This window comes from Narcine bancroftii, chromosome 12, assembly GCF_036971445.1.
Source record: "Narcine bancroftii isolate sNarBan1 chromosome 12, sNarBan1.hap1, whole genome shotgun sequence".
Lineage (NCBI taxonomy): Eukaryota > Metazoa > Chordata > Chondrichthyes > Torpediniformes > Narcinidae > Narcine > Narcine bancroftii.
This window is the reverse complement of record NC_091480.1, coordinates 37,949,919-37,962,393: the sequence shown is the minus strand read 5'-3', so window position 1 is coordinate 37,962,393 and position 12,475 is coordinate 37,949,919. Positions and strand designations below refer to the sequence as shown.

General features: G+C 42.5%; 1 protein-coding gene across 2 annotated transcripts in view; it reads right to left on the bottom strand.

Moving 5' to 3' along the window:
• Positions 1-12,475, bottom strand: part of tfcp2 (transcription factor CP2) — a 118,651-nt gene that overhangs the window by 49,372 nt on the left and 56,804 nt on the right. For both annotated transcript variants that reach the window (XM_069906541.1, XM_069906542.1), the window contains exons 6-7: positions 4,363-4,515; positions 3,403-3,513 (exon numbers count right to left, since the gene is read on the bottom strand). In XM_069906541.1, the coding sequence (XP_069762642.1) occupies positions 3,403-3,513; positions 4,363-4,515 (264 nt within the window). The remainder of the gene's footprint in view (positions 1-3,402; positions 3,514-4,362; positions 4,516-12,475) is intronic.

The window sequence follows — 12,475 nt, the reverse complement described above, 5'->3', positions numbered from 1 at the left end:
CATCTATTCTGTACCGAAATATACATTCATTTGAAGTAATGTCAAACACTGAGACTCCTTTTAAATTTAAAGTTAATTAATTTCAAAAAATTTAGATATACAGCAAGGTAACATGCCATTTCGGCTCACGAGCCCGTACTGCCCAATTACACCCAACTGACCTACAAAGCCATTATGTTTTGAAGGGTGGGAGTCAACTGAAGCCCTCATAGAAATCCTACGCAGATGTGAGGAGAACGTATAAACTGCTTGCGTACAGCACAGGATCCGAACCCCAGTCCCGATCGCTGGCACTATAACAGCATTGTGTTTATTTATGCTGCCCTTTGGATGCTGAGTGTGAAGAGGAGGATTATGCTGGAAGAACGGCAGAAACCTTGCCCGAATAACCTTGGTTACTTAGTTACTTCATTGTAGTTTATTCTGCACATTTCAAATTATCTCACAAATATTAATACCATATTCAGTGCCCTTCATATTGTTTGGGACAAAGACACTTTTTTTCCTTTATTTGCCCTTGTGCTCCAATTTTATATTGGTAATCAAATCAAATTGCACTTTCCAGATTTTATTCAAGGTTATTTGTAAACATTTTGTTTGACCTTGTAGAAATTACAGCACTTTTTATACATAGTCCCTTCATTTCAGGGCACCATAATGTTTGGAACATTTGGTGTTTGTGAGCACTCAGGTATGTTTAATTGCTTCATTGGTGCAGGTCTGAGAGAGCTAGGCTTGCTTCTAAGCTTCTGATCACCTTTGGAGGCTGCAGTTGCCATTTTTCAACATGAGCACCAGACTCATGAAAGTCAAAGTACCCATTATGAGGCTAAAAATAAGAATAAAACAGTAAGAGACATCACCCAAATCTTAGGATTATCAAAATCAACCGTTTGGAACATCATTAAGAAGGTGTGTACTGGTAAATTTAGACATTAAATTTTAGATATACATACATGCAGCATGGTAACAGGCCATTTCAGCCTACAAGTGCATGCTGCCCAATTTACACTCAATTACCCTACACCCTTCGGTACATTATGAATGGTGGGAGGAAACTGGAGCCAACGGGGAAAACTCATGCAGACACAAGGAGAACAAAAAGATCTCCTTACAGACAGCACGAGATTCGAACCCCAGTCCCAATCACTGGTGCAGTAAAGGAATTGTGCTAACCGCTACACTAATCGTGCCGCCCCAAACTCAGTAATCACAAAGCTACTGGTATCCAAGGAAGAATCCACTGCTGATGACAGAAGAATTCTCATCATAATGAAGAAAAGTCCCCAAACGTGTATCTGGCAGATCAGAAACACTCTTCAGGAGGCAGGTCTGGATACGTCAATGACTACAACTGCAGAAGACTTCATGAACAGAAATACAGAGGCGACACTTTAAGATGCAAACCACTAGTTAGCCACAGAAAGGATTGCAGTTTGTCAGTAAGTATTTAAACGAGGCTGCAGAATTCTGGAAAAAGGTCTTGTGGACAGATGAGACTAAGATTAACCTGTATCAGAGTGATGGCAAGAACATAGTGTGGAGGTGTAAAGGAACTGCCCAAGAACCAAAGCATACCACCTACAACATGGTTTGCAGTGGAGCCTTTGTATTTTTTCTCATGAAGTCTTCTGCAAACAGTTATCACTGACATATCCACATCTGCCTCCTGAAGTGAGTTTCTGATCTGTCGGACATACTTTAGGGATTTTTCTTCATTATGATGAGAATTCTTCTGTCATCAGTAGTGGAGGTCTTCCTTGCAATACCAGTACTTTCTAATTACCGAACTCACCAGAACACTCTTTCTTCTTAATGATGTTTCAAACAGTTGATTTTGATAATGCTAAGGTTTGGGTGATGTCTCATTGCTTTATTCTTGTTTTCCTCATAATATAAATGCATAATAGCTTCTTTAACTTTCACTGATACAACTCTGGCAACTGCAGACCCCAAAGGTGATCAAAAGCTTAGAAGCAAGCCTAGCTCTCTTATACCTGCACCAATGAAGCAATTAAACATACTCACAAACACCTGTAAAGCCAAAAGTCCCAAACATTACGGTGCCCTTAATTAAGGGTCTATGTATAAAAAGTGCTATAATTTCTACATGGTCAAACCACAATGTACAAAAATAACCTTGAATAAAATCTGGAATGTGCACCTTAATTATATGTGAGTTTTTTGATTATAAATTTAAAACTGTGGAGCATCGGGGCAAATAAAAGTGTCTGTCCTAAACATTATGGAGGGCACTGTATGTTGGCTGTCTGTCCCAAACATTATGGAGGGCACTGCAAGGTGGGCATAAGAGATGACCCCTAGAATTTCCATTTGAACTGTAGGTTTTGAGGTATACTTAATGTATAAAAATTCTTCAAGTTTGGCACTTACTGCTGAGAGCATACTGCCCCAAAAGTTCTTTACAAACCATCCCACTGACCAGTCGAGTGATGCAATGAAGCGCGCTAATAAGCAACACAGTCTTTCTTATTTAAAATTTAGCCAATTCATTTCAAGTAATAGCAAAATACTGTATAGTACCTATCATAATATGCATCAAACTTTCCTAGGTGGTGTTACGTAAACACAAGTGACATCACTTGGGCATCTGTTCTTTTACAGGACTTGTGTATCCATGGGAGTGATTTACTGTATCCAATGCTCCCTTTGTGGCCTTCTCTACATCAGAGAGACTGGACGCAGACTGGGAGATCGCTTCGCTGAAAAACCTTCGCTCTGCCCACGTCAGTGTCAGGCATCTCCCAGTGGCCAACCACTTCAATTCTGTGCCCCACCCCCATGTCTGTCCATGGCCTCGTACTATCGCATGAAGGCCTCCCGTAAATTGAAGGAACAACACTTGATTTTCCAACTGGGGAATCGCCAATCGGATGGCATTGACATCGACTTCTTTGGTTTCTGCTAACCTGCTCTCCTTTCTCCCTTCATTTCCCCTCTGTCCCCTAGCTCTCCACCTCCTTCCCTCTCTATTTCCAGAGACATCCCTGCTTGCTGCTCTGCCCTCCCTTCTTTATCCACCTATTACCTCCTGCCTTTGGAACCGTGCTCCTCCCCTGCACCCCACCCCCTATCACTCTGTACGAGAGCCTGCCGACCTTTTTATCATATCGTGAAGAAGGGCTCAAGCCTGAAACATTGGTTATGTATGTACCTTTATCTTTGCTACACAAAGTACACTGTTTGACCTGCTGAGTTTCTCCAACATTGAGTTTTACTTCAGCTACAATGTCTGCAGACTTTTGTGCTTTAATTCTAACTCTTCCTCACAGCTCCAGTTTAATAATGCACAGGTAAGCTTTGTATGTGCATACCAAAGTTTGAACAAACCACTGCAAACTAAAGCCTACATCTCAAATATTTGTTTGACAGTAGCCTTACCTCTGTGAGAATCGTTGTATCATAAGAAGGTTGATACTTTTCCTTCTCTTGGGGAGTCCGCTTCTCCATCTTTTCCCGGTCAGTTTTCTGTTTTCGATCTGCACCTTTCGGCTACAACAAATCAGAAGAAATTATAAAAAAAAATTAGCATGAAATAGTAAAATGTCGAGCAGCGTCACACTGAACACTGTCGCACTTCAGGGCTGTGCGCTAAGCATACTCCTGTTCACGCTACTGATTCGTGACTGCATCACCAGATCCAGCTCCAACAGTTTCATCAGGTTTACAGATGACACAACAGTCGCTGGCCTCATCAGCAACAACAGGTCGCACTTCAGGGAACAGATGAAAACTCACGTGATATGGTGCAAAAGTAACAACCTGAGTCTCAATGCAGACAAAACAAAGAAGATGATCGTGGACTTCAGGAGGACCAGGAAAGCTGTCTTCTTATAGACCTCTCTCACTATTAAATACGAACTATAAGATAATAGCCAAAGTCCTGGCAAACTGATTAGTGAAGTATTTGCCAAAAATAATTAATAAAAATCAAGTGGGCTTTGTGGAAAAAAACAGGAGGTGGAAAATGTTAGCTGAGCTGGGACTTTTCTCTTTCAAGCACAGAAGGATGAGAGGAGACAATAGAGGTCCACAACATTCTGAGAGGCATAGATAGAGTGGACAGCTAGTGCCTTTTACCCAAGGCAGTAATAGCAAAAAGTGAAGGGAGGAAAGTTTATGGGAGACTTTAGGGGTAGGCCTAGAATGCCTTGCCAAGGGTGGTGGTGGAGTAGGAAAATGGAGGCATTTTAAAATCTCTTAGGCGCATGAATGAAAGAAAAATACAGGGTCATGAGATAGGAAGGGTTTAATATGTGTTTTTGGTAGGGCCAAAGGGCTGTTCTGTGCTGTAATGCTCTATGTTCCAAATTCAAAACAATGTACCCCCATTCTCCATACCTTGAACACTTTGATTTGACAGCTGGCTGAATGAAGGTGCTCTGTATATTCACTTTTCTCATTCTCCTTGAATGTGTCTATTTGAATTCGAAAAGGCACTCCTTTTTCTCCACCATGTTTCCTTGTTGTGAATTCAGTACTAATGCAGTGTACCTGAGGGAACCAAAAGAGACATGAACCAGAGACATCAAAATAGGATTGGATACAATAAGCTACATGTCGACGTCATCATGAAGAAGGTTCACCAGCAGCTTTGCTTGTGAGGGGTTTGAGGAGATTTGGTTTGTCACTGAAGACTCTGGAAAACTTCTACAGGTGGACCATGGAGAGTATTCTGGCTGGTTATATCACTGTCCGGTCCAGAGGTGCCAACGCTCAGGACAAAAAAAAAACTCCAGAGGGTTGTTAACTCAGTCTTCAACATCATGGGTACCAGACTTCACTTCATTGAGAACATCTACGAGAGGCGGTGTCTTAAGAAAGCAACCTCTATCCTCAAGGATCCACAAGGAGCCCCACCACCCAGGCCATGCCCTCTTTACTCTGCTGCCATAGGGAAGGAGGTACAGGAGCCTGAAGATGAGCACTCAGTAGCACAAGGACAGCTTCTTCCCCAATGCCATCAGATTCCTGAAAGATCAATGAACAACAGACACTGCATTGCTATTTTTATTTATTTTTGTTCGATGGTTTATATGAATGTTTACACTGTGATGCTGCCACAAATCAACAAATTTCGTGACTTGTTCATGACAATAAATTCTGATTCTGAGGACATTGATGACAGCTTAAAATAAGCAACTCCCCATGGATACGTTAAAATTTATCCTGGATCTCATGACAATCAAGAATTTGATGGAGCCAACCAATGCAATCAGATGTGATAACCATTGTTCCCTCTAAGCTGTGCATGTGTGCACGCGCGCATACACGTTTTGCAACCAGCGCACAAAGGAAATTAACGTGCACACAAAAGGTTAGTTACCTAAAATAATGTAGTAATTAATAATCATACTTTTTGAAAATAATCTCTTAGTTCACTGTTTCTGTTAACTGGTTAGTCGGATAAACAAGTAGTTAATCATACTAGTATTATATTAAAACATACCAATACAATTTTATAGCCATGAGAGATCGGCTGTGCCAAAATGATCTTGAAGCAATTTCAAGTTTACATTTGCACAAGCATTCAGCGTGACATACTTGTGTCACAGGAAAAAAAAATTGCACAAGATTTTTTGTGCACATCGACTACCTATAATTAGAGGGAACATTGGTGATAATGTAAAACTATACTAAATCCCAGGAACATAATTTAAGAGTTCATACACGTTCTTCCAAACCACGATCTGCATTTTGCATTTACTGGTGCTAACAAGACCTTGTTTTGCAGTTCAAAGCACAGCTACCAGAAAGGCTTTTGTGTTTGAGAATTCATAGAGAGACAGTTGAACAATGGTTAAGCACTGGGACTAGGTACAGAATCAGCTGCTGTTCAATTCTTTAGTCACGTTTTCAATGTGGTAAAAATAAGATACTGTATATACTCCCGTGGTTGTCAACCCACCCCCTCCGCCCACCCCCCTCATTATTGCATGTTTTCCTTATATCCCATGTAAATTCAACCCCCACCCCCCAACCATTATTTCTGGCCATGACCGCCTGCCCATCCAAGTTCCAACCGTGGGCCCTCGCCCCGTCCACCTGCCCAATGGAGCTCCTGATGTCCTGACCGTGGACCCTCACCCCGTCCGCCCATCCTCTGAAGCTCCCTACGTCCCAACCACTGACCTTCTACCTGCCCACTGGAGCTTGAGACGCCCCGACTGTGGATCCATGCCTCGGCCACCCGCCCATCCAACACCCCGACTGCAGTCCCACACCCCGGCCGCACACATACCAGAGCTCACTACACACCAGAGCTCACAACACCCCAGCTGCCCACCCACCGGAGCTTCCGACGACCTGACACTCACAACAGCCTCCTGCCCACCGGACCTCCTGAAGCCCCAACTCTGGACCCTCAACCCAGCCACCCGCCCTCTGCAGGATGCACTAGCTGCCTGTCCACCAGAGTTCCTGATGCCCCGACCATGAACTTCCCACCTGGTTCCAACCATTCGAGCTTCCGACACTGTAACGATGCAAGTATTTACAGCAGTCAAAAGCAGTATCTGTGTAAAATTCAACCCCCAAAATTTGATCTGAAAAATTGGTTATTTGACTATTACAAGAGTATATAAGGTAGTCTAAACACTGAAAACGCAGTGGTGGCTGATGAACGCAAAATAACAACACACACAGTTGCAGGAAATCCGAACTAGTTTACTTGAGTCCTGAGCGTAATCTTTTCAAACAATGAATCTGTGTCCCATGTCATGACTTTATGACGCCCTGTGCTGGTTCGCTAGACTTCTGGGAAATCTAGTCTATCTATAGCGCCGCTAAGCAGCACCCCGCCCCCCCCCCCCCCCACCTCCCCCCGAACCAGCACTATCACCTGGTAATTTTTTTGGGAGGTTGGCTCTGGCGTCGGACTGCAGGCTGTTAAATAGGGGCAGTTTTGTGAACATGGATAGGTTTGATTGTGAATTGTGAATGACAGAGGTTGCCCAGCAATGTCCAAGATGCAGGTTGACCTCGTACATCTTATCACCCTGTATGGTGCCTGCAAGGGCTCTCCATGTGTTCCTCTACGTACAAACACGTATTCACAGTCCTTCAGTTTGTGTGGTACAAAAAATTTTGCCATGTGATGATGGTGGTACAGGAGACAATTTACCTACAGCAGTAGTTTTCAACCTTCTTCTTTCCTCTCAAATACCACATTAAGTATTCCCTATCCCATAGGTCCTCTATGACTAATAAAGGATTGCTTAAGGTGGTATGTGGGTGGAAAGAAAAAGTTTGAAAACCACTGTTTTAATCATACATCATTGACTTGTTATGTGCACGGTTTCATAACTCCAAAGGAATTGGGCCAATGACAATTTTTCTCAAGCAAAAGATTTCAGTTACAATTGGGTCCAGAGCAGTGATTGTTAACCTTCCCTTCCCACTCACAAACCATCTTGTGTGAGTGGAAAGAAAAAGGTTGAAAAGTACTGCCATAGGTAAATTATCTCCTGTACCACCATCATCCTTTAGTCTGCTCAGCAGCTCTTTGGCATCTTCATCTTTACTGGATCCACGTGGAACGCATTTCTCTGGGACCACCAAAGGTGCACCGTATACAAGTTCCGCAGACGAAGTGTGAAGACTTTTTATTGGAATTGTCATAATCCCGAGCAACATCCATGTAATTAGTCTGCACAGTTGGGACCATCCAAACAAGCCATTAGGCTGATTTAAGGTGACAATGGAATCGTTCAACCATCCCGTTGGACTGTGGGTGATGGGTGCTTGTATGATGAAGCCCAGAGCCGAGCAGCCGAGATATAATGAAGATGTAAATTGAGGTCCTCTGTCAGAAGTGACGTGCGCCGGTAGGCCAAAGCAAGCCACCCAAGAATTAAGGAATGCTCGTGCACAAGAGTCCATAGAAGCATCCACCATGGGGACTGCCTTAGGCCATCTCATAAACCTATCGATCACCGTGAAGAGAGAGCGGTAGACTTGTGAAACTGGAATGAGTCCCACAATGTTCACATGGACATGTTTGAAGCGGCGAGTTACCAGTGTGAAATGTTGTAGCAGTGCTTTCATATGCCAATGGAATTTGACTTTTTGAAAAGCTAAACAAGATCTGGCCATTTGCATGACGTCTTTCTTCAGACCGTGACAAACAAATGTCTAAAATCAGATGAATGGTCGATCTGATGGATGGATGAGAAAGACCATGGACAGAATCAAAAATGCTATGTCTTCACGAAGCTGGAACCACTGGCCGTGGATGTCCTGTTGACATGTCGCAAAAGAGCAGTTTGCCATTGGCATCGCTTTGCATATCCTTCCATTGCAGGTTGGTTATCATAGAAACATAGAAACAGAAGATAGGAGCAGGAGTAGGTCATTCGGCCCTTCGAGCCTGCTCCGCCATTCAATGAGATCATGGCTGATCTTAAAGTTCAGTACCCCGTCCCCGCCTTCTCTCCGTAACCTTTAATACCCTTATACTGAAGAAATATATCTAATTCCCTCTTAAATATATTTAATGGACCTGCCTCTACTGCCCTCTGTGGCAAAGAATTCCACAGATTCACCACCCTCTGGGTCAAGAAATTCCTCCTCATCTCGGTCCTAAATGGTTTGCCTATTATCCTCAAACCATGGCTCTGGGTTCTGGATTTTCCCATCCTTGGAAACATCCCATCTGCATCCATTCTGTCCAGTCCTGCCTGAATTTTATACGTCTCTATGAGATCCCCTCTCAATCTTCTAAACTCCAGCGAGTACAATCCCAATTTGCGCAATCTTTCCTCCTAAGTCATTCCTGCCATTCCAGGTAAATCGCCTCTGCACTCCCTCCATTGCAAGAACATCCTTCCTTAGATAAGGTAACTAAAACTGCACACAATACTCCAGGTGGGGTCTCACCAAGGCCCTGTACAGCTGCAGTAAGGTATCCTTGTTCCTAGACTCAAACCCTCTTGATATGAAGGCCAACATACCATTTGCCTTTTTAACCGCCTGCTGTACCTGCATGCTCGCCTTCAGAGACTGGTGTACAAGTACCCCTAGGTCTCTCTGCACTTCCCCATCTCTTAATCTATTGCCATTCAAATAGTAATCTGCCCTCTGGTTTGTATTACCAAACAACTCCATCTCATCGTCTTGTGCTTGGGCAGCGGTGAGAGTCGCGTAGTCAATACCATGGTTCATAGCTGATACCTTGAGTGCAACTGAGCGGGAAAGTGCATCAGTCACCTCATTGTCTTTTCCAGAAATATGCATTATTCTGATAGAGAATTCCAAAATGAAGGACAACTGCTGCTGTTGTTGAGCTGACCAGGGCTCTGACACCTTAAAAAACTCAAAGGTCAAGGGTTTATGGGCTGTGAACATGATGAAGTGTCTGCCTTCCAAAAAGTAACAGAAGTGATGGATGGACAAGTATATGACTAGGAACTCTTTATCAAAGGTGCTGTATTTTTTTCTCGGCCTCAAAGAAGTAGGGGCTAAAGAATGCCAATAGCTTCCACTGTCCATCGACATACTCCTGCAGATCACCCCCATGGCCACATCAGACACGTTTAGGACTGGATAACTGAGCACAGTTGCTTGAGCTAATAGCTCCTTTGTTTTTATGAAGGTATCTCGACTTTTATCTGTCCACTGAATAGATTTGGCATTTTTTTAAAACCCAAAAGGCATATGTAAAAATTCAAACAATCCAAAAGGGGCAATTACTGCTGTTTTCAGGATGTCATCTGGTGATATCCGCACACCAAGTCCACTTTCGAAAAGATTTTCACCCCATGCAGATTCACTGAAAAATCTTGAATACAGGGAATAGGGTAGCAATCCAATATCATGATGTCGTTGAGGCGTCTATAATCTCCTCAAGGTCTCCAGCCCTGGTGTGTTTTTGAACTAAATGTTATGGTGATGCTCAGGGGCTGCAGGATATGCAAATTATCCCCAGCTCTTCCATTTTGTGGAATTCCTGTTTAGCTAATTGCAGTTTCTCTGGAAGCAAGCATGTGTGGGAGGGCCCTTGATAAAAATACAGTGATTAAAAAAAACTGCAGTTGTAATTATGGGAACCACTTTTCAAGTCTGGAGAATCTGACTTGAAGGCATAACGCAGGAACATGTGATTCTGCCAGGCGAATAGTTTGAAAGGTGGTACCATCCACCAGACAATGGCCTTTAAATCCACCATGAATGAATAAGCTTGAAGGAAATCAGCCCCAAGTAGCGGTCATGACACTAATGCTATAATAAAAGGCCATGTGTAAATGTTCTCCTTGAACTGAAATTCATTTTTTTGGTGTCATACGTGGGTAGGTTGGAACTATTGACTGCGGTGAGTTGGAGGTTAGGGGTAGGATAACGTGTATCCAAACTGGTTGGTGGAAAAACACAAACCTCCGATCCTGTGTCCACCAAAAATTTATGCTGGGATAGCTGATCCCAAACATATAGAAGGCTCGTAGATTTTCAGCCAACTGTTACAGCTATTAATGACAGTCGGCCGGGGTCTTTCCTGAGAACACACAGGGTGGCAGGCACCTACGTGCATTGACTCCCCAACACCGGTGGTAAAAACACCAAGTGCAAGTGTCAACAGGCTGTCTGCCTGTCTTGAGACATTGCCTTGTAATAGAAGCTGGTGTGTTGAGAGTGTTGGCCTGGGAAGTAGAGTCAACACTGGAGGTGCTGGGCGCGGACAGCTGCAATGCAGCGTCATTGTCTGAAGACCTTTTGATGTGTTTTTTTTTTGCCAGCCACAGGACGTCTACCTCTGCAGATACTGCCCTGGGGTCTTCGAAAGAACTCTGAAATAATAAGTCTAATGTCTTCTGGCATCCTCTCCAGGAAGAGCTGTTTGAATAACATATCTGGCCATTGGCTGGATGCCAGGCACAGCATGTCGCCCATTAGTTCGGATGGGCCATGGTTACCCAATTCCTCCACGTGTAATAGTCTGGCGGCCCTCTCTCTGCGGGACATGCCATAAATTCGCAGCAGGAGCACTTTTAGAGTGTCATATTTGAGCTCTACAGGCTCTGGTGGATCACTCTGGATGTCACCGACTTGCTTGGTCCATGGCATTGATGAGGTGATAATAGTGAGTTGAGTCCACCCTCGATCTACCCAAGGTGAAACTGTGCCTCAGCCTGTTAAAACCACAGCTCTAGTTCAACCGTCCAGAAGGGTGGTAGCTTAACATCAACAGCTGCAGTATCCATATGGTCCTTTGGGGTCACCACTTGTAGCCACTGAAAATATAGTGGTGGCTGATGAATGCAAAATAACGACTCACGCAGTTGCAAGTAAATCAGAACTAGTTTACTCGAATCATGCACGTATTCTTTTAAAACACTGAACCATACATGCCACGTCATGACGTTATGCCATCCCATGCTGGTTCGCTAGACTTCTGAGAGTTGTAGTCTATCTATAGCACTGCTACAATAGTACAATTGTTAAAATTGATTATTGTCATGTTCAATAATCCAAAAGCAAAATTCTGATGCTAAAAATCTGAATTAAAAACTGAAGAGGGGAAAATGAAGAGGGTGTTATATTCATTTTTTTTTTTTTAAAGTTTTTTTTATCCTCTGCAGATGTACAATAGCGACTCAGAATACTAAATAGAACACTGAATGCCTCACTCCAGGCATTATTATGGTACATATGCAGCAAAGAGCGACAACTGTTTTTTTAAAATCATGTTTACTATAAGATTGATCCTCATTTTAACATGGGCAGCATTTGTTATACTGATTTACTTAGATTCGTTTTTTTAAAAATTCTACTGTGCTAATGGTTATTAACCAATCCATTTATTGATTGTTTAAGGACTTTTGGGGAATTTTTTAAATCAATTTTAATTTACATATGAAAAGTTTGATTATATATTAATAATGGATTATTAAGAATTTAGATTTTTTTGCTCTTGATAAACTTTGGATTATATAAATAGATTATGTAAAATAGATAGGTTGGGTCACATTTGACTGATTTTTTTTTATAAGATTTTATTCTGAAGTGGAAAGTGGTGATTTTTTAAAATTATAATCTTTTACTTTATTTTTATAAATTGTTGGTTTTGAGGAACTTTAAGACCATCAACTGAAGTTATTTTGGTTTTTTTTGTGTATTTGTGTATGAGCTGATACCAACTGTGGTTTGGTATTTTGGAGGGCTGGAAGGGCGGGGGGAGGTCCATTAGGGAGTTATTTAGTTTGGCAAGGTTACCGTTCTTTCAAGTTTTTTTCAATCCCTGAAGCCGGATGGGGATGACTGGAATGGATGCTTTTTTGCATAAACCATTTTATTAATCAGACGATGGCTCCAAATAGCATAGCTTAATGGAATGTTAATGCTTTGAATGGGACAATTAAGAGGCATAGAGTTATGGCACATCTTAGACAATTAAAAGCAGATATTTGCTTTTTTCAAGAAACTCAAGGAATTCCAGGTCAATATTTAGATGGAGAGGACA